The sequence below is a fragment of the Pseudorasbora parva genome, chromosome 11 (assembly GCF_024679245.1).
Source record: "Pseudorasbora parva isolate DD20220531a chromosome 11, ASM2467924v1, whole genome shotgun sequence".
Classification (NCBI taxonomy): Eukaryota; Metazoa; Chordata; class Actinopteri; order Cypriniformes; family Gobionidae; genus Pseudorasbora; species Pseudorasbora parva.
In genome coordinates, this window is record NC_090182.1 from 6,142,329 (window position 1) to 6,165,857 (window position 23,529).

The 23,529-nt window shown below is 38.9% G+C and overlaps 1 protein-coding gene across 5 annotated transcripts in view; it reads right to left on the reverse strand.

The window, feature by feature from the left end:
- The window catches only part of frmpd3 (FERM and PDZ domain containing 3), a 407,976-nt gene that overhangs the window by 94,863 nt on the left and 289,584 nt on the right, over positions 1 to 23,529 (reverse strand). For 4 of the 5 annotated variants that reach the window (XM_067456884.1, XM_067456881.1, XM_067456882.1 and 1 more), the window contains exons 3-7: positions 11,083 to 11,192; positions 10,591 to 10,745; positions 8,908 to 9,010; positions 8,695 to 8,740; positions 6,029 to 6,133 (exon numbers count right to left, since the gene is read on the reverse strand). In XM_067456884.1, coding sequence (XP_067312985.1) covers positions 6,029 to 6,133; positions 8,695 to 8,740; positions 8,908 to 9,010; positions 10,591 to 10,745; positions 11,083 to 11,123 — 450 coding nt within the window. In that variant the 5' untranslated portion in view covers positions 11,124 to 11,192. Of the gene's footprint in view, positions 1 to 3,984; positions 4,132 to 6,028; positions 6,134 to 8,694; positions 8,741 to 8,907; positions 9,011 to 10,590; positions 10,746 to 11,082; positions 11,193 to 23,529 lie in introns of those variants that run through there. The other variant, XM_067456883.1, reaches the window with a different exon arrangement.

Here is a 23,529-nt window from a genome sequence, read left to right on the forward strand (position 1 = left end):
AATGCTCTTCTTATTTAGTTTTTTTCTTCTAGTTTCCAGTCCAAATATCTAAATATTCTTAAATCAAGATGCATTGACTAGATAAGTAAAATGACATAAGATATTTTTTCTTGATTTCTGAGTTTTTGCTTAAAACAAGAAAAATTATCTGCCAATGTGGTGAGAGAAATAATCTAATTTCTGTTTGGGACGGAAACAAGAAACAAGATTTCAATCAGATTATTTTTCTCACCCCATTTGCAGATAATTCTGCCTGTTTTAAGCAAAAACTTATTTTCAACAAAACAAGAAAAAAAAAAAAAACTTTTTATATAGTAAATGCACCTTGATTTAAGAAATGCTTGATTTTTTGACTAGAAACAAGACTAAATTACTAAGTAAGAAGAGTATTTTTTGCAGTGTATAAATCTTTCTGAACAACCAAAGACAACTTTAGTTATCTTGACACCTCCCAGCGTGCAAAATCCGTCAGTACTAGGGTTGGGCATCAAGAACCGGTTCCAACTTAGAACCGTTTAAAAAAAATCGGAATTGTTTAGAAAATGTGTTTTTGATTTTGATCATCGGATCCAAAATGCACAAGTTTTAGTTTCCATAGTGGCCACCGGGTTTCCGGAAGTGCTTGCCACTTGTTCTGTTGCAGCCTTGGAGCACGGTAAGCTCAAAAGTCTGGCTTTATTTCACTTTAAAAAAGCCTGGGTCGGCACAGTGCAGCACATGTGACAAACTTATTTCTTGCACGGGAGGACGCACTACAAAATATGACTAAACACCTACGCCTGCGTGGTGTACAATTTAAAAAGTGTAGTGTGTTTGACATGCGGACAGGTCCACTGTCTCTGCGCTAACCAACGTTATTAACGTTACCTCGTCACAATCAGGTAATTAATTCTAGTGTAATAACAAAGCCCTTGACCAAATTGCTAATTGTGGTGAACAACAACATTACTGAATTTTTTTCCCTCATAGATGAATGTAGCATTACGCAAATATCCCACGCTAGTAACAGTCCTAATATGACTGCTGCTAATGCTATTGCTAAACCGGTATTGACTTGTGTGAAACTCCATTCACCATTGCAGCAAAACAGAGGAAAATGCCAGCAGAGAAAGTGGAGTTGTTCTCAACTGCCGGTGACACAATCTGTGCTGAACGTTCACGGATACTGCCTGAGAAGGCAGACATGCTTTTAATGCATAGAGTTAGTTAATACATGTCCCAAGAATCCAGACCAGGGTGCAAGTTCTGCATATATAAATCTGTTTTTGGTCTGGTGCAGAAGCATTCATAATTTTCTCCCACATGTAGGCTATAACAAGGCATAATTTGGTCTGTCAGTGAAAATGTAATAGACGTCGACCCATAGCCCAAGAATAGAGTAGTCATCTAGATCATGAACATGTCAAACCAAATGTAAGGTTATTTTGGCAAGAAGTGGGTCACTCATAGCTAGATTGTAGTTAAACGAGATGGTATACTTCCAAAGCTAAAACTCATTATTGAATCAAAATAAACATTTCTTCTGTGAAATGAGCCTGTGACATGTTTGGACTCGAAATCGAAGGTAAGAATTGGAATCAGAATCGTTCAAATCAAAACGAGCCCAACCCTAAGTCATTACACCACCTCGTTTAACTACAGACCCGATATAGTCCAGCTATGAGTGACCCACTTCTAGCCAAAATAACCTTACATTTGGTTTGACATGTTCAAGATCTGGATGACTACTCTATTCTTGGGCTATGGTTCGACGTCTATTACATTTTCACTGACAGACCAAATTATGCCTTTTAGCCTAAACGTCAGGGCTGTGTTTGGACCGCCATTAGATGTCTTTTAAACGCAAAATGTCTGTCATCAAAGATGCAGCAAAAAGCTGCAAAATAAAAGCAAAAAAGCAAACTTCTGGTATAGTCCAGGCAAAATAGCGTTTTACGACAGACTAATTGTAAAATATTTTTTTTCCAGCTTAGATCATTTCTATGAGGTGTCCAGAACAACATACTAAAAGTCCTAAGAAATCCTAGTTGAAATATGTTAAATTCTCATCAATCCGAGATGTGTGCCAGTAAGGCCAGACAACAATATTCTTCGTGAATTTCACAAGCAACAAAAATCTAAGAATCCAGAAGATAAGAAGCTTTTTTAATTTATCGCGTTTATGCATAGGTTAACTTACTAAATGCACATGAATGCTTTAGATATTTGGGCCCTGTTTTTTCTACTTGTACCTTTATGGCTTCTTGGCCATAAGTCAATTAGGCATAGTGTTGAGCTCATTTGGATATTTAAAATAGATTTTCCCATGAAACTTGGAAAACAAAAATGTTACTTTACATGCATGTATACTTTCACTGTGTGAGGTTTGATTGTGATAGGAGTAAAGGAAAAAATAAGCCCATTTAGAGAGTATTTTGGGCATATTTGATAAGTATATTGCTCATTTGCATATTCAAGTTCATTTTCAGAGAAACTTCTAATACAAAATGTTTTACTTTTCATGTCGACTTTCATTGTGTAAAGTTTTATTGTGGTAGGAGTAAAGGAAAAAATAAGCCCATTTGGGTGTATTTTGGGCATATTCGATTAGTTTATAGCTCATTTGCATAGTAAAATTCATTTTCAAAGAAACTTGTAAAACAAAAAAAAATACTTTTCATGTGTACTTTCATTGTGTAAAGTTTCATTTTGATAGGAGTAAAGGAAAAAAACAGCCCCATTGGGGTCTATTGTTGCCTGGCCTTACTGGCACACATCTCGGATTGATGAGAATTTAACATATTTCCTCAACTAGGATTTCTTAGGACTTTTAGTGTGTTGTTTTTGGACACCTCATAGAAATGATCTAAGCTGAAAAAAATATTTTACAATTAGTTCAATTTTTGGCTCCAAAATTAGTTACTTTGCCTGGACTAGTATGGCATTAAAGAAATATCCTATTTAGATGCATAATTGTTACCCAAATTAATGTAAAGTGCCAGATAACAATGAAGTTACTCGAATTTAGTTTTAAGGTGTGTCCTTATTACAGTGTATACAATTATATATTTAAGTACGGAGTAATATTGATCAACTGCATGTACTTGCTATAGGGTTAGGGTTGGATTAGGATTTGGTTGAGGGTTAGTTGCACGTAATTATGCATTATTTACTGCTATTACTACAGTATGTAACTACTTGTAACAATGACACTGTAAAATAAAGTGCTACCAAATTAAGTAAATTGTATTTTCTGACTTGTATGCTACTGATGTGACTATCATTTTAATCATATTTCCAGCAAGTATTTTTCATACAACTTGGAAAAATTGGGGAAAAATGACTTAGTGCACCTTGAAAGGAGTGAGAAACTTGTAAGGCAATTTTGCATGACAAATGAGAGGCCAATAATTTTAATAGCATCCTGGCACAAGCGTCATATTGATTTGTGCCACGTTCCATGCTGTTGTTTGAGTACGTGACATAAGGTTTATTTTCTATCAGCTGCCCACTGAGTATCGTCAATAATGATTTCATGTGACATTCATGAGACCTCAATCAAAGTTTCTATATAAACGATTCAGTACGTTTGGCAAGTGTTTTATCCAAAGTCCCTTTAGGCTTGCTTCTGAAGAATGTGCAAATTGCTATTACACTTTATACATAAATACAGAATGGAAACAAATAAGCAAGCATCAATTTGGCATGTCAGTCGGGACCATGTTATGACAGACGGTGAAGTGAGCAGGTTGGCTATCTCCGTTTCATACATTCAGCACAATTCCAATCAATTGCTCGTTAGCTACGGCGTGAGATGATGTGATATGAATAGTCCCACGTTGGCATTTGTCTTTAAGCCTAACCCCCTTAATAAAACGTAACAGCTTATGTACTCTGTGCTGACAGGCGTGTTTTAATGAAGAAAGCCCTGCTGGCCCCTGCTGATCACACAAGATGGATTGACATGATTAGAGGAGGCTCAGGTGAGGGTGGTTTGATCTTTACCGATTTTGGCCCTCTAGGCCTGATCAGCAAGTTTCTTCTTCCAGGAGAGCTGCACACCCCTCCCATCGGTCCGCTTTATTAAATTGGTGCGACCAGCACCCAAGGGTGTAGTGTTGACTCTTCCTTGCTCAAAAGGCAGATATCAAACTGTATGGGACATAATCCATGGACATTGACATTAACATGGGTGCTATCGACCCATGTTCACGAAGAGGAGATGGCAGCTGTAGTGCTAATGAAAAGCTACGAATGAATGAATGTCTAGTAACAATATTAAAGGTTATGGGGAGGCTTTGTCTAGATGCAATGCAACCTTATTCAATTAGTTGGAAGAGTTAAAAGGAAGCTGACGCTACAGGACGTTCCTCTACGTCACTCTGTTACCCTAAACATCTCAATCAGAACCAGAGGGAATTATTCAAAGCACCTGCTGTTATACACTGTAAAAAACATTTCAAAAATAAGTTACCTGGTTGCCTTAAAATTTTGAGTTCATTGAAATTAAAAATTTGAGATACTATAATGAATATTTTTGAGAAACGACAACCTTTATTCAAATGTTATTAAAGATTTTGTAAGCATATTGGGTAATTGTGTGTGTTTTATTTGCGATGATGCAGTGAAACTATTTTCATGATTTATCACATTTTTATGTACCCTGACAAGCCAGACCCACATCAAGATGTTTGGTCTGGAAACTCACCATTGACAGCTCAATCCGAGGGGCGGATAAACGGTTGTCTTTCAAACTCCCTCTGCACGCGATAGGATAGCGCTACAACCAACCAGAGCAACGAAGGTGAAGCGGAGCTTGTTGATGATTAAACATTCGCCGTATCCGGTCGGCTAAACTCTGAACACATCTTCCCTTTTTAAGAATGACTTCAGTGCCGTTCTTTGTTCTTTTCTCAGAGAAAAGCTCAACTCAAGTCTTCCAGAGTCGCGGTCAGAGCTGATTCGAAAGACCGCCGTTCACCAGTTTCTGGGTTTACTAGAAGCACGCAAACGCAACTCGGCTGTCGTCATTATGGCCCCGCCCACCGACTCTATACACGATGTGATTGGCCCGGCAAGAGTTTGGGGAATACAGCTCAGAAGGGTATTGAGAGTTGCTAGACGACACTCGCGGGCAGATTAAATTTGCTGCCGCTAGGGTGCGTCTAGATTTCTAGGCTAATTTTTTATGTGGTTCAGATACAAAAATATTTTGAGTGTCTATTTATTAAATCAATTTCCTTCATTGTATCAACTCAAATTTTTAATTTCAATGAACTTAAAATTAAGGCAACCAGGTTACTTAGTTTTTTAAGTTAACCTAACAATATTTTTTTACAGTGTAGAATTACCCTTCAATAGCCACAACTTGCTTACATTCAGAAACATAGCTACATAGTTGGATTTGTCTTCAAATCAGTCTATTGTAAATCCCCCCCAAAAAATCAAAGCAAACAAACTAGGATGCAAATACAATTAAAAAAATCTGACTATTTTTGCAAATCCACCCTACGAATATGAAACAGAGAAACACTAGAGCCCTATCATTCCAACCAAACCAAGCGTAGTCAATTGCAAGCCCTGTGTATTCATGTATGCACTTTAATATTGTCTGGAAGATGAAATCAAAGAAGAAGTGCACGTTTTGGATTTACCCTTTTAAGCCTCTCGAAATGAAGGACCACATCTAGACTACGGAAGCACAATAGGAGAGGGATTTTCGCATTGCCCCTCTGGGTAATAAACCTGCAGTCGGATGAAATGAGATGAGTAGATGTGGAGTGAATCGCACTTCAGTATTAAAGCTCTGAAATGACCAGCCATGTCACTCTCAAAAGGAGACAATCACTTTGCCTTTGTAAATAATGACAAATATAATCATGAATAGACCATGGACAGTCATGTCACAAAATACCTCGAGACCGTTCAACAAACTCCATACATATGGTGTCAGCCAGTGTTGTGCAGGTCTCATTTCAGCACATAAGGAAAGCTGTGTTAGCACAGATATGACTGGGGTGTGATGTGAGCGAGAGGCAGCAGCACATACTGAGTCTGGGTCGCTGATGGACACTTGCTCAGAAAAGCGCACTTTGGGGGGATTGGTTCGCAGACGAGCTTTCTTGGCTGCACTTATGAAGGCAGATTTAGGTGACTAAGGAAAGACAAAGGGAGGGTGGGAAGAAAGAAAGAAATAGACAGAAAGACTGAAGTTAAGACTAGTTTTCATTTAGAGTTAAAAGCTTTAAACATTAAACACGTAGTGGTGTACAGCGTAAGAATAGTTTTCTGGCAATATATCTTGAGTTTTTCTTGTTTGATTTTTATGCTTAAACAAGACAAAAATGCCATTGGGGTAAGAAAAACCGAATTCAAGATATATTCTCTGCAAACAAGTCCTAATATCTTATGCAGATCTGCTTCTCATGTAAGATAATCTTTTTATGCAAACTTAGACATTTTTACTGGAAAACAAGACAAAAAAACAACACAATTATTTTAATACTTCATATTTGAAAGCAGTGAACACATTTGGGTAATTCCTTTAGGGCCAGATTTACTAAACAGGGCAAATTAGCGTAAAAGTGCAATCCCATAAAAGCGCTGATGGGAGTGGAAAGTTCTGCGCGTGATCTGTTGATGAGACGCAAATGAATAAACACAGACACAGGCGGCTCATTTCCGTAATGACCAACACAGTCTACCAAGAGCAGCGCAAAATAGCGTCTGGTTTAAGACATGCTTTTTTGGGTGGTAAATAATGGCGCAAACACCAGTTAATTGACTTGAAAATTTAGTAAACCTAAGTAAATTTGCGCTGAAGCAATCTGTTAGTAAATCTGGCCCTTTTAGTCCAAGCAAAGGAGCATTTTACAACAGACTAATTGTAGAATAAATTTTTTCAGCTTGGATCATTTCTATGAGGTGTCCAGAACAACATACTAAAAGTTTTATTGTGGAACAAGCAAAGGAAAAAATGAAGCCTATGCGGGTATATTTTGGGTAGCGTTTATTCGATTTGTCTATAGCATATTTGCATATTCAAATTCATTTTCAAAGAAACTTTTCATGGATACTTTCATTGTATAAAGTCTTACTTTGATAGAAGTAAAGGTAAAAAACAGCCCCATTGGAGTCTCTTGCTGTCTGGCCTTACTGGCACACATCTCGGATTGATGAGAATTGAACATATTTCCTCAACTAGGATTTCTTAGGACTTTTAGTGTGTTGTTTTTGGACACTTCATAGAAATGATCTAGGCTGAAAAAAAAACCTTTTACAATTAGTTCTATGTTTGGCTCCAAAATGACTTATTAGACTTGTTAAAGCCCATAGTTCATTGATTAATTTGCATATAATATCATGTGTGTTTACCAAGGCCGTAACCTCCATTGACATTGAGACAAGCCCCCCCGAATAATTAGAAACGGCCAAATTATAAGTACATTTTTTGGTCTGGTCTGCCTCAGGTCTAACAGCGCTCGTCAATGTCAAAATGATTGAGATGGTCAATCAAATCAAAGTAGGCAAAGTTTACGTTCTCTTTTGGCTCGTGCACAGACTTCACACAGACGAGCACGTCAATCTATCGCTTAATGCCATTGTAGGGACTTCTTTCCGGTGAAATCACAAAACAAAATGCACACAAACATGTCCATGCTCTTAATATACAATCATTAAACATCTTTGATTTTAATGAAGAAAAAAACACGATATGAGGGCGCGACACAGTTTACAAAAATTCTACCACCAGACCATTAGGAATTTGAATGTTAAAAGCGGATCTATGTATTTATTCACTAACGGGAAAAATCTCGAGACTAACGATATATTTGAAGCGAATAAATGCGCATAGTATTTGATTATTTCCCAACTAGAATTAGACCTAGAATTTCGTTCACTGTTCTGTTTCTTTATGCTTTATAAATATACTAGTGCCCCCAGTGCTCAAGACATGGTTACGGCTTTGGTGTTTACTCTATACACTGAGGTTTTGTTTTAATGTCATGATCTGGTTGTACCACTGGAGCTGTATACACAGAGGATCAGTTTTCTCATCAAAAGTGGAGGATTTGATTGGGCTCCGTAAACCCAGTAGCAAACAGTGTCAAAGTTGAAAGTGTTTAAAGTTTTGAGCGCTGTTACTGCACGTAATGTGGCAGCAGGGTTAATGCTGTAGCTTTGTGCTTTGCTCCATTGGGCTCAAATCATGTGGGCCTTAAAGAGACATTTTCATTTTTTCTAAGCTGTCAACTTCTAGTCTAAATGTCTACAAATTCTTACATTAAGAAACATTTACTAGACAAGTAAAAATTATTGTCTTGTTTTGGAAAAAAATAACTCAAAATTAAGAGAGTTGCCAGTGGGGTAAGTAAAATAATGTTGTTTTACGATTTTTTTTCTTACCCCACTGGCAGATTATTTATCTTATTTATTTTTCCCCAAACCAAGACAATTACTTTTGCTTGTCTAGTAAATACTTCTTGTTTTAAGATTTTTTAGATGTTTGGACTAGCAAAACGACAAAATTACTAAGTAAGAAAAGCATTTTTTGCAGTGAATGCACCAATTATGTACACAAAGCTACACCTGAATTTTAAATTCCAATAAAAATGTACAGATTCCTTTGCGATTGGCATAGTAGTTTGACTATGGCATTGAAAGGGACTGATTTAATGAAACTGCGATTGGAGAAGACAGTATGCCCTTAACTACCTGTTGTGGTTGCAGCACAGTGAGAACAATCGAGTCCTTGCACCGCCTGCGGAAGAAAAAGACATTTTGGCCAGTGAGCTGCAGAATGTAAAAAGAGTGCCTTATCTGAAATGATTTCTCTTATCTGATGGCGACACATGGAATAGAAATATATAAAGCACAGTCATGCGTCCAGACAAGGCCCTTCCCTCTGGTGACAGTAAAGGGTGTTACCTTACAAGGTCTATGACTTTCTCCCGGGGAGCGTCGCTCACTAGCTCCTGGTTGATGGATAGGATCTGATCTCCGGGGTAAAGCTTGCCACTTGATGGTCCGTCTGTAAAGGACACATGTCAGAAACTTCTGTTGCTCTTAGTGTCTGATAGAGTTGATTAGTTAAAGTGCCCCTATTGTGCTTTTTCGGATATTATCTTTCATGTAGTGTGTGATGGAGCTGTTTGTGAATGTTAAAGGTCTGCAAAGATTTTAAATAGCAAATAGCATGACAAATAAAGTCACAGTCTCCTAAAAGAAAGAATAGATTCTGAACTGTCCAAATGAGTGTCTTCCTGTTACATACCTATGTAACAAATTTCAGTCTATTGTCTTCATTGGCTGGCTGCAAATGTTGACTTTGTCCTTTTGCCCTTAATCACGGTAGCTGAGCGGTCTGGAAGAGTTTGGTTGTTTTCAGTGCTGTCAATCCACTTTACATGCACTTCATAAGGATGAGTACTGGCACTGGAACTGATACGGTAAAACCGACGCCATTGTTTGTATCACTTTGTAACAAGTGCTGAGGAAGCCTCCGGAGCTGAAATTTAGTTATGGTAATAGGCGTTTTGTTTCCAAGTGGTAGACCAATCACAATAGACTGGACCATCTGACCAATCAGAAGTAGGCAAGAGTAGGCACGAAGAGTAGCTCTCGGTAAGGAAGGGGTCTAGAGTAGAGTCTGAATCTTTGAATGAACCATTATCAGACTCTTCGAGAAATTAGGTGATATGTAAAGCCACATGAATGAAGACGGGTGACAGGATCATTAAACATAATATAGTCTTATATAGTCATAATATAGTTCCCAAGTCTTGTTTTGGGGAAAAAAATACTCAAAATGAAGAGAGTTTTTGCTTAAATAAGCAAAATAATCTGCCATTGGGGTAAGCAAAATAATCTTAATGTTGTTTGCCCCATTGGCAGATTATTTTGCTTATTTTAAGCAAAAACTTTCTTAATTTTGAGTTATTTTTCCACAAAACAAGACAATTACTTTTGCTTGTCTAGTAAATACTTCTTGTTTTAAGAATTTTTAGATGTTTGGACTCAAAACAAGACAAAAATACTAAGTAAGAAAAGCATTTTTTGGCAGTGTGTCCATGGGCGGGAAACACAGACAAAGAAACATGTGACTAATGACAACAAATGGAAAGTCCATGAAAGTGAAACCAACATAAGATGATTGAGTCCAGAAAACCGTGACAACGTATATTATGAGAAAATATTGGATGCATGTTTTAATCTTGGATGCTTGTAAACCTCTCGAAGGAGACCTTCCAAACTAAATTTGGAACCTTTAAAACAGCACAATAGGGGCACTTTAAAACCCCTGACAATCTCGTCTTCTTCTTCTTCTCGTCCTAAAATGTATGTTGATATAGATCACAAAATCATTTTAGTCACACTCATTTCCTAAGGCAGTTGTAATAACCAGTGGATTTTCACACTTATCTTATCAAGGCATCACATAGAAACATAATCATACACCTCAAGTATCTGAATTCCCATTTGAATAAAGTCATCTAAAGTCTGAAGAACTCAAAAGCCTTTAAAAAGAGATGAAGCTGATTGGCTGGCACAGCAGAGCCAGGGGACAAAAGACATCAGGCCCATAACTCCTGGCAGAGATACACGTCTTACCCGCTGAGACAGAGCGTACAACGACAGGCCGTTCACTGCCGGCAATGAAACCAAAGCCGTGGCTTGGATGGCGTTGGATGCAGACCTGTCGAGCTGAGCCAGGAGTCAGGCTACCACTGTCCATGCCATCCTGACTGTCCTCTAACATCACAGAGCTGAGAAACAAGACAACAGAGTACTCCAGTGTCCATTAAATGAAACCTAGAGTCTCCTTTCTAGGGTGACACAAATGGCAAACATGCTTTTTATTGTCCAATATTTGCATAAACACCCCAGCACAAGGACTGGCAGTTACATTTATACAGACAGTTTTCTCAGTATCTCGCATAACAGCTGGTCAATAATAAAAACATCAATGCTTTGTGCTAGTTTTTTGATTCAGTGTTGTGTAGATGAGGTAATTTCCTCAGTATGTGTGTGGAGATAAGGTAATGCCTCTTTTATGATGCCCGTTGTTCTCATTTGACATAAGAGGATTATTAATGACTGCACCTGTCATATTCCTCTGTGTGGCCATCCTGGACCCGGGCCATCCCCTGAAAGGACAGAACCGGACTGGGTGAACCGCTTCAGGGGGCTGGCTCTGTTTTGTACACATTCACCTGAGGACAAAGATGAGAGAAGATGAGTAAAAAATTCATTAGAGTCAAAGAAGACTTTATGATTCACACATTTTATTTTCCTTTACTTGGTACTAGGGGTGTCGCCGACTAAGGATTTGCACATTTGAATCAGAATTGTCGAATCTTTTTATGGTTGACCGATAGTCGAATCATGTGTGTGTGTGTGTGTGTGTGTGAATGGGGTGGGAACAACACTAGTCAGCAGGAGGGTAAATCTATTTTTATTTTCCTTTACACACTGCACACAGCAACAACTTTTAATAAAGCGACCAAAACTGCCTGCCAACTGACAGACGAACGGACAATGGCTTTCTTATTTAGGTTTAAATAAAAGATAATGTGGTGGATAAAAATTCGTAAACATTTTTCACATAACATGTTAAAGCTGCTATCGAAATACAAAACATCACACAAATATATAAAATAACATTTTGATTAATAAACAAACAAAAAACCTGCCTAGAGAGGAAGAGAACACTGAATGTGTTTACATGTACGTTCTTAAGCCGAAGGTGCCTAAAGGGGGTCTCACACCGGACGAGAAGCTCAGCGATGAACACTTTACAGCTGGTTTTATGACTTACGTTGTTGTCTTCAAATGCTATATTGACGTTAGAAATGTGTATACCAATGTCATATGTAACTTTAGAGACGGCCCCTACATTTGCGAATATCGAACGTCCAATATTCCTGTACATTTTTCACGTACAGACAACAGTGTTGTCAAAACATTGCCCATTCCCACGGATCCACAAAAAATAAATACAAAAAATTGTAATGTCGCTTGCCACTTTGTAAAGAAACAGACTGAACATGTAATACACTTATGGATGACATCACAGTTTGCACAAATTTGCATTTTTGTAGTTTAAACGGAGATGGAGATGGTAACGGTAACATTTTCAAAAACTTGCACTTTAAACCAGTTTTCAAAAGTTGGCGCTTTCAGGCCCCCAAAATGCCATTGTCATGTAAATGAACAGCCCAAATAATTTACGATAATTGTGTAAAAAAAAAAGAAAAGATTTACGATGTTATGTACACGCCGCCTTAGTTTGTGATTAATGGGGACCTATTATGCCCCTTTTAACAAGATGTAATACAAGTCTCAGATTTCCCCGGAATGTGTCTGTGAAGTTTCAGCTCAAAAATAATTGATTATACCATGTTGTAAAAATGGTTATTTGTTGAGTTGAAGCAAAAACACACAGTTTTTGTGCATGTATCTTTAAATGCAAATGAGCTGCTGCTCCCTGCCCCCTATCCAGAATAGCACCGTGCCTTTACAGCTCGAGCTTCGTATCCTCAAAAACTAACAACTAACTGTTTGGGTTTGATCATCATCTCAACCGCAGTCAAGCTCTCGTAACATTGTAGTTCTTTCTCATCATGAAATCTATTATTTGCATGCATTTTAAAGCTTTATCAGTTTAAACTGATATATGCTTTTCTGAGCGCACAGATCGGAAGCACGATCACAGAGAGAAAAAATGGTGGATCCCTAGGCCATAAATACTTAGACAAAATGAAAAGCAGCATATTGATAATTTTTGAATATAATTAGATCAGGACCTGTCCTCACTCTCACATCCCCAACATTCAGTCCTTTAAATCAAGTCTAAATAACCTGCTAGGAGTCCAATAATATAAGTCGTAATTCTACATTTTTGTCCAGTCTTTTCCACTAAATGCAACATTCAAATCTCTGTGGTACAGTTATAATGTTAGTTTTCCTTTGCCTTAAACTGTTATCATTTAGTTATAATTAGTTGATGGCTATTTTCCCCTCTCTCTCTGACCACAATTAAACCGGCTACATTACATTGTGACAAGCTCACACAATAATTGGCTTTAATATGCTTAGGGATACTGATCAAAATGAACTTTGAACAGTGAACTCTCTTATTTCAAAGGATCAAAGACCCCCGTAAGGATAGAATCTATTCTATTATTTTAGATAATGGAATAATAATGGTTTAGTATCATTTCTAAATTGTACAATTCAAATTGTTCTGGAGGGGTAAATTATTTTTCAATGAGACCCACCAACTATAAACCGGCCATTTCTGATAACATTTAAGTTGCTGTTTAAGCACAGAATACACAGAATGTCTTTGACATAGAGTTCGCCACCTCGTAAGTATAAGGTTCTTTCTGCATTCGGAGCAGGTTTGAGAGAATTAACGCCAAAGTTTTTGCATTGCATACAGCAAAAATTATATGTGGAACTAGTCTCTTACATGAAAATGACATAGATCATAAATGTATTTTAAATGTACAATATCAAATCCTCCCAGATTTTTAAATGGAGATTTTTTGAACAGTTAAAATGCCAATAGAACCTTAAAATATATATATTTTATATATATATATATATATATATATATATATATATATATATATATATATATATATATATATATGCATATATTTATTTATTTTTAACGCTTGGAACTATAAGGTTCTATCTCGCAAAACATTAATTGAAGCAATAATTTTCAAGAAACACAATAGTTCACTTATAATTTGTTTTAAAACATAAAATGAGTGTTGTAACAATGTGTTGAGAATGTTAAAATTAATGCTTTCTATGACATATTTAATCATATTTATCAAAAAATGGTGCTAAATATTTTGCCCAGAACAGATGTTCATTTTAGGCTATGTTCTAGATACATAGCTTGGAAGATTGAAGTAGTTTTAACAGCTTCAAGTTTGGTATTAAGTTTTAAATAGTTTTAATTTTGTGTTCAATCAATCAATCAATCAATCAATCAATCAATCAATCAATCAATCAACCAACCAACCAACCAACCAATCAATCAATCAATCAATCAATCAATCAACCAATCAATCAATCAGCTTTATTTATATCACGCTTTTACAAAGATGATTGTTTCAAAGCAGCTTCACAGTGTTAAACAGGGCAATATTGCAACAAAATTTAATTTGGCAAGTTTGATTTGGATAGTTTATATAATTAAATATGACCTAAATTTAATTTGTATATTTAGTTGAATAACTTGGATCATAATTTTAGTGTCCCCAACTGAGCAAGCTAAGCCAAAGGCGACCAAAGGAACCAAAACTCGATCAGGGCATGATAGAGAAAAATAAACCTTGGGAGAAACCAGACTCAGTCGGGGTGCCAGTTCTCCTCTGGCATATTATTAAAGTGTGACTTCAGCGATTAGCATATGGCTTTGTATCAGTAGAAACCCTGAAGTATATTCAAATGATTGTGCTTCACCTCATATCCCCCTGAGCCAAGATATTTATGGATTTTATTTCTGGAAAAATTCCTCCTATGATGCAAATTGACGATATTTGCATCATAGGAGGAATGTTTGCCCAGAGGCTAAAGACTACAGCCAGCAGAGGGAGCCATTTCCTCATGTTTTGAACCTGCGCATGGGGGATGGAGATCACACTCAGAGCTCAGCTCGCAGCTACAGGCACTCATTTAAACGGAGATATGGTGAGCAATGTCAGTCTTTTAACTTCTCAAATTAATTTCAATTAAAGTTAAGTTTGCTAAGGCATGAACTGAAACGCGCCAGACTGAACTCGCGTTGTGAATGTATGCCGCGAGTGTAGTCGCGATGACCTCAGCTCTCATCACGAGAGCTCATCAGCTCATTTATCTCACTCCTGCAGTTAGTGCTCAGTGCTGTGATACTCGCGCAGCGACTCACTCATTATATTGAACAGACACGCTCAGTTTTTAATTGTAGTGTCTTCTCTAACTCAGTCACAGTAATCCAGAAGTTGTGGATTTGGGAGTGGCCTCACAGGGCAGCAAAGCATTCTGGGAATTGTAGTTTTTCATCCCCATGAGACAAAAATACATTTTCAGGCTTTTCTCAGTCTAGAAGGCACCAAATTCAAACATAATTTCACATTTCTACTACATTAATGACCCAGTTTTAATACAGATTCATCTTCCCAGCGCTGAAGTACCCCTTTAAACAGTGTATGATCATTTTTCTGCCAACCCTGCAAGTCATATATCATATTAGATAGAAATATTCAAAATTTTGGGTATCATGCAAGAGACAGGTTCATTTAGGATGGCGCGTCGATCACACAAGAATTTGAATACTTGAAAGATCAGAGTTATTGCGCCGGATTTCGAAGTTAATGTTCATTCGAAGTGCAAAAATAGAACCGTATAGAACCAAGTTAGAGTTCAAATTTGTAGATAGAACTGCTGTTTTTGAAATAAAAAGTTCCAAAATGTACACAACAAAACAACATCACAAAGTAAGTTGTCACAGAATAAGAATATGGAAATAACTCAATTTTGACAAAAATGTCAGAACATTCCAAGGTGACGAGTTTACACCAATTTCATCCGACTCGTATGTGTGTTATCGTCGTCTAGACTGTTATTGTACATTGCTAGCAATGCATGAGTCTCTCTGTTAAAGTCATGGCTTATGTAAAACACTTGATCAGTAAACAGAATATTCAAAGCCCTTATGGGGAAACTCGAAGGTGCATTATGCAAAAAGCATTTAAATCTCTTAGAGCCAGTGTGAACCTGCACATCACTCATGGCCACGCAGATAGAGGGTGAAATAATAGATTTCTGCCAGGACTCCTTTTATTCTGTGCAGGGGATTGACTTAGTGTAAGAAAGAGACAAAAAAAAAAAACATAAAAAATGGAGAGGTTGGAACGGTAAATATTGCACAGCAGAGATTGCTGACGTCTGGCGGTGAATATGTCACAACAAAGTGACAATCTTCAGTCATCAAGTGCCTCGCGGCAGTTTCTGAAGGTCAGGGCTATATCAGCTTGTTTATTCACCCAAGACTTTTTCTAGCACTTTCTTCCCGCTGTATGTGTAAAAGACTTTGGGCTGCTGTGGAAATCTTTATTTGAGGCAGCTGTAACCTTAACATCACCCAGCACGGTGACTCATATGCTTGGGGGAGCTGCACTCAGGACGGGACGGGAGTCATAAGGGCTAACTTTTCATCAGGTGAATGCCATGATACATGTGAAGGCTAGAAAAGAGCTCTGGCTATGGTATGGACGGAGGAGAAATGTGGAACTTCACCAAGAAGCATAACATCCTCCGGCCATCATCAGCAATCCCAGCAATGATTCACCAAGTCATGAGTTGCACAAAGTTTTTAATACACTACAAAAAATGCTTTTCTTACTTAGTATTTTTGTCTTGTTTCTAGTCCAAACATCTAAAAATTCTTAAAACAAGAAGTATTTACTAGACAAGCAAAAGTAATTGTCTTGTTTTTGGAAAAAAAAAAATAAGTTTTTGCTTAAAATAAGCTAAATAATCCGCCCATGGGGTAAGAAAAATAAAGTTAATTCAAACAGAAAACACGATTATATTTCTTACCCCATTGGCAGATTATTTTGCTTATTTTAAGCAAAAACTCTTAATTTTTTGTTATTTCCCCCCAAAAACAAGACAATAATTTGTACTTGTCTAGTAAACAAGTTTTAAATGTAAGAATTTATTTAGATACATTTTGGCTAGAAACAAGACAAAAATACTAAGTAGGAAATGCATTTTTTGCAGTACAATGACCAATAGTATTACGCTGGAAAAATGCTCTTCTTATTTAGAATTTTTTTCTTGTTTCCAGTCCAAATATCTAAAAATGTTTAAATCGAGATGCATTTACTAGATAAGTACACTCTCAGAAAAAAAGGTACAGTGCTGTCACTGGGGCGGTACCCTAAGGTACAAAAGTGAAAAGGTACATCTTTGTACCTTTCTCACCCCTAAATGGTACATATTAGTACCTTAAAAGGTACATATCAGTACTTTTGGAGTGCGCATTAGTACCCTAAAGGTACATAGTCGTACCTTAAAAGTACATATTAGTACCTTTTCGGTTTTGTACCTTAGGGTACCGCCCCAGTGACAGAAATGTACCTTTTTTTCTGACAGTGTAATATGACATAAGATATTTTGCTCGTTTCCTGGAGAAACAAATCTAAATGAAGTGAGATTTTGCTTAAAAAAGCTAAATTATCTGCCAACGGGGCAAGAATAATTATCTTATTTCTGTTTGGGACGGAAACAAAAAGCAAGATTTCAATCAGAAATAAGATTATTTTTCTCACCCTATTGGCAAATCATTTTGCTTGTTTTAAGCAAAAACTCACTTCATTTTGATGAGATTTTTAAGAAAACAAGGGAAAATATCTCATGCCATTTTACTAATCTAGTAACTACATCAGGATTTAAGAATTTTTTAGATATTTAGACTAGAAAAAAGACACAATTACTTAGTATGAAGAGCTTTTTTTGCCGTGTAGTGATGCTTGAAGTATGCATACTTGGTTACACTTTAGTATGGGGAACATAACATATTCACTATTAATTACAACCCTTGCCTCAATAAAAACCTAATTACGGCTTATTAATATTTAGTGAGGTAGTTAAGTTTAGGTATTGGGTTGGATTAAGGGATGTGGAATATGGTCATGCAGAATAAGGCAATAATATGTGCTTATACTAGTACTAATAAACAGTCAATAAGCAGGCTAATAAGCAGGCTAATAAGCAACAAGTTAAAAATGAGAATTGTTACCTATTCTAATGTTATCACATATTTTTATATTTCATGTGCGGTATACTTATTTGCATTAAAATCTTATTTGACAAAGTACAATGTTATTGCTCAGAGGTTACTCATTTAAATTTCAGTCTCATGTTTAATTTAAGTATCAACATTGCCAAAAAAAAAAAAAAAAAAAAAAGATTTCTAAAGAACACCATGCTGTCTTCTTTAGTTTAAACTGAGCTGATGTGACAATTTTTTATAGTTATTAGTTAAAAAAGTAGTTTAATAGTAATATTTTAATTAAAGATTTTGTTACTTTTTAGACATGGTTTGGATATCGTTCCACACACACACACACACACACACACACACACACACACACACACACACACACACACACACACACACACACACACACACACACACACACACACACACACACAACTGGTTGCAATTACCAGAGGATGCAGACGCTTGTTTTCTGACAGATTTAGGTTGATTGATACAGTATTCTGGTAAATAACTGTAATTTAGAGACCATCAGTTCTAATCTGTGTATATAATACTGTAATGACATTGATGAGACGGCCCAAAAGAGCTGCTGTTATTATCCGTTAATCAAATACATAAAGGCATTTTTCTGCTATATGCACACAGACGGGTTTCAGATACACAAAACAAAACAAAAGGACCAAGAAGAGAGGACACATGCATACAAAACAATGTTTCAGCATTGGGCCAACCTTTTCAGCAATGGAGACAGAGTAATACTGTCAAGAAATGCATCCCAAGGGCATGACTAGCTGAAGAGTTGCCATGGATACAGCAAGAAGTGAGCTGATGAAAAGTGAGGTGTCTGACCGCAACAAATGATGGCTCCACTCAACCCTGCCGTCACTGAGACCACACACACCATCTTCACCACTCTCATCCTCCCAGTGTCTCCATTCCTCCAGTTTCTGCATTTAGAGGGCCAAAAAGTATGAAGGGGTTCATCTTCCTTTGTCTACATCTGACAGAATTTTTGGCCCCACTTTATATTAGGTGGCCTTAAGCACTATGTACTTACATCAAAAAATAAGTACAATGTACTTACTGTGTTCAAATTGTGTTGCAAAGCACTTTTGCTGATATTGAGGTGGGATACGGGTAGAGTTAGGGACAGGTGTGGTGATATGGGTCAGTTTAAGGGTAGGGTTAGGTGTGTAATTACAAATGTAACTACAGAAATTAATTACAGACATAATTACATGCAGGTATTTTTAAAAATGTAAGTACAATGTAAAAACATATATGTACACAATAAGTGCATTGTATCAAATGAGTAATTACAATGTTAGTACATAGTAGTTAAGGCCACCTAATATAAAGTGGGTCCGAATTTTTTTTGTCATTAATTCTTTCCCTGCCAAACACTGAATTTTCCGTTATTTGTAAGAAAACGCTTCCAGGCCAAAAAACTGAATTTTCGGTGTTTCTGTGTTTGAAACACTGTCGGACGCAAGGGGGTGCTACTGCGCATCTTCTGAATGAGCACTGAATCTCCTGATCAAAACACACGTGAGGAAGACGCAGTAAAACAAGCGATCGCATGCACATTTACATTTATGCATTTAGCAGACGCTTTTATCCAAAGCGACTTACAACTCAGGAGAACAGGAAGCAATGTAATCATGCATATGTAAAATAACGTGATCATCATCATTAAACAACATATAAATCAAAACTATCTAATGTTACTGAATAAGATGTGGACCCAGGACGAGCTACAGGACTGTGAAGCATAATGTGTGTTGATGGACTCGATCTCCTCCATCTGTGTTTGATCATCTCTGAATCTGATCTGGAGTCAGTCTTTCACAAACACATGATTTTCTCAGCTTAAGCAAAATGTTGCTTTTTTATGAAACTTACCCATTTTCAAGTGTTGATAAAAAAAAGGAAAGCATGAAGCTAGAATAAAACTTTTTTTGTGTTTAAAATAAGAGGGTCAGCTCTTTATTTTGATATATTGCATGCTCAGATTATCATTAAACAAAATATTCTATGGGCTATTACATTTTTTGAAAATTGTCAGAAACGCTGGCGGGGGCTGGGAACTTTTTTTAAACCTCTGGCAGGGAAAGAGTTCAAATTGTCAGCAGAAACCTTCGGCCTTATTTATAAAACATGCATACGCAAATATTTGATGAGTGAGAATACTAAATCCACAGCAATGTTCATATTTATAAAAATGGTCTTTGACGTGGAAAAGTGCTTAGAGCCACGTCAGGGTCTAAGCAGACGTACGCACTTATTATCCTCATTACGAGTCGGAGAGGTATTTGGAAATCTGAGCAGTTCTTCCTGCCCGCCATTGTCAAGTAAAGCTAATGGACATTGACTGATGCTCTGTCATATGTTCATGAGATATGAAACCATTCAGCTGAGCACAATTTCAAGATCATTTGCAACATCTGGAAGAAAGGTACCAAGGTGCATCACATTTTTGTTTTTCTATTATAGTGCAACAATATTGACTGTATGTAATGTGATCTGATATGATAATAATGCTTCAGAAATTACTGCAATGTTGTAACATTAAGCCCCAAAATATTTAAAATGTAACAGGCTTAGCATAAAAACATGTTTTCTAAAGAATAAGTTATGAGTTATTAAATGATTTTTGAATAATGTTTGTGCATCTCCATTTATGAGGCATTTGTGGTACATTTCTCTTTAACACAGCCTCTAATTTACCCATGCTGATACAGTTTTAACCCAACAGAGAGCTGTTTACTCACTGGATGCAGCTGATGAGGATGAGGCCATGCTTACTACAAAAGGTCATATTTTAAGCCCATCTGCTACTTGGAATAGTCCCACTTCAAGTTGTATAACTGAATTATTCCCACTATCTACAGTACTATTCAAAATTTCTAAATAGATTTTCAATAGGAGCTCAAGCGGAGCCCTACTGGCATGTCTTTAAATTTGTAAGTTTCAAAATGTGGTTGCAATGGTCAACGAAATTGCTTCAACTGAATGTGAAGCCAGTACCTTTGGGTCAATATTTACAGTTCATGGATTCATGCCCAGATTGTATCTCTGTGACTCTGTAAACGATCCATAAATTCTGCAATGCATTGTAAGCATGTTTTATTGATATACAATAACATTTGTTACGTTTTCTTGTTCCCTCATCAGAAGCATCAGTGCTTACAAAAACACAATAAGCATCTGATGGCTTCAATCAGGTCCTGTGACCCTCTCTGACCCCCTCTGACTCTTTTAGGAAGATCCATTTTCTGTTTGATGCTTTGGTGTGCTGTCATTGCTCATTGTCGTAAGGCACCTTTGGGAGTGTCTGGAGGTTTGAGATCCTACAAAGACATTTGTTTCCATGTGGTCACAGCTACCACTCAGCTAGCTTTCTTTAAGAGAGAAATTGGTTTGTTTGCTGGAGTCTTAATTAAGCCTTTATACTTTCTTGTGATCTGCTGACCGAGAAAGGCTCAGAGCTCTTCTGGTCTCTTGACTCCAACAGGAAGTGGACTCTCAGAACAAATAATATTATTGGTTTTACAATGGTTGTAGCCTTAGCTGTTAGCTCCCATTGGTTATTTATGATGAGCATGGAGTAGATCTTTCCCAGTAATGGGCAAGGTCCTCCGATCCCTGTAATGAGCTCGTTCTGACTTCAGCATCATTCCGCTATACATAGGGACATGGCTCTCTGTGAGCCTGGTTGATGAAACTGTCTTTAAGGTGGAGTGTTGTTAGGCCTCCTCACTCTCTAGAGAGTCGTCTTGTTGAGGCTTCCACTCCTCAGAGCTCAGTTTCGAGTTGTCTCTTTTGTGAGCCTTCTTGGTAAGCAGTCCTTAGCTTAGAGGGTTGCTTGGCTTCCTCTCACTATAAAGGATCGTTATGCTGAAGCCTCCAATCTGAGAGGTCCGTGGAGGCAGTTGACTGGGTGTAGTTTTTTTAAACTGTTTTCAAGGTGGGCATTTCTAGTTTTCCTCTCGCTTTAGAGCAGGGGTCCCCAATCTCGGTCCTGGAGGGCCACTGTCCCGCAGAGTTTAGCTCCAAACCCAAGCAAACACACCTGAACCAGCCAATCAATGTTATAGGGCCTATAAACGCATTGATTAGCTGTTTCAGGTGTGTTTGATTGGGGTTGGAGCTAAACTCTGCAGGAGAGTGGCCCTCTAGGACTGAGATTGGGGACCCCTGCTTTAGAGGGTCATCCTGCTGATACCTCTGCATCAACGCTCTGCCTGGATAGCGGTATCGAGTTGTCATGCTCTTTTGTGAGCCTTGGTGTCACATGCCTGTCCTGTCTTGTGTGCACATGTGGGTTTGTTATGTTGAGCATGTGTCATTGTCAGATCCCTCCCCCTTGTCATCTGATTAGTGTTATTGGCCCCACCTGTGTTCCCTGATTCCCTTTTGATTTCTTCTCTTTAAAAGCTGTGTAATGTCTGCGTCTCCCGTTCCCCCAGTGACTTCTGTTGGTATGTTTTGAGTTTTAGTTTATGTTCTATTATGTGTTTTGCCCCCTCGTGGGTGTTTGTTTTGTATTTATGTTTTATTTGTTATAAATAAATATATCCTTTTCTGCACTTGAGTCCTCGCACCATTTCCTTTGTGTGTACGTGACAGAAGGATCCAACCCTACAATGAGGACTCAGCAGAGAAGTTCTCCCTCGGTGCCAGTTCCGGGGGTCCCGAGTCCGGGAATCCCGAGTCCGGACATGGCCTGGAGGGCCGTAATGGGAGGGTTTGTGGTGGCAGTCCTGCATGCTTGGGAAAAGCACAGGGTGTCATCCACCACTCCGGTGGTCCCAGTTCCGGTGGATCGTGCTCCGGTGGTCCCTGTGCCGGTGGATCGTGCTCCGGTGGTCCCTGTGCCGGTGGATCGTGCTCCGGTGGTCCCTGTGCCGGTGGATCATGCTCCGGTGGTCCCTGTGCCGGTGGATCGTGCTCCGGTGGTCCCTGTGCCGGTGGATCGTGTTCCGGTGGTCCCTGTGCCGGTGGATCGTGTTCCGGTGGTCCCTGTGCCGGTGGATCGTGTTCCGGTGGTCCCTGTGCCGGTGGACTCCGTTCCGGTGGTCCCGAGTCCGGAAACGGCCTGGAGGGCTGTGATGGGATGCTTTGTGGTGGCAGTCCTGCATGCGTGGAAGGAGCACAGGGCTTTATCCGAAGCCCCGGAGGCAGTTCTGGTGGTCCCAGTTCCGGTGGATCGTGTGCCGGTGGTCTCAGTTCCGGCGGATCGTGTTCCGGTGGTCCCTGTGCCGGTGGATCGTGTTCCGGTGGTCCCTGTGCCGGTGGATCGTGTTCCGGTGGTCCCAGTTCCGGCAGATCATGTTCCGGTGGTCCCAATGCCAGCAGATCGTATTCCGGTGGTCCCAGTGCCGGTGGATACTGCTGGACTGGAGAAGTTTCCCCAACGCCCTGCCTGCGCCGCTGAGGCGCCCTGCTCTCCCTGCGCCGCTGAGGCGCCCTGCTCTCCCTGCGCCGCTGAGGCGCCCTGCTCTCCGTGCGCCGCTGAGGCGCCCTGCTCTCCGTGCGCCGCTGAGGCGCCCTGCTCTCCGTGCGCCGCTGAGGCGCCCTGCTCTCCGTGCGCCGCTGAGGCGCCCTGCTCTCCGTGCGCCGCTGAGGCGCCCTGCTCTCCGTGCGCCGCTGAGGCGCCCTGCTCTCCGTGCGCCGCTGAGGCGCCCTGCTCTCCGTGCGCCGCTGAGGCGCCCTGCTCTCCGTGCGCCGCTGAGGCGCCCTGCTCTCCGTGCGCCGCT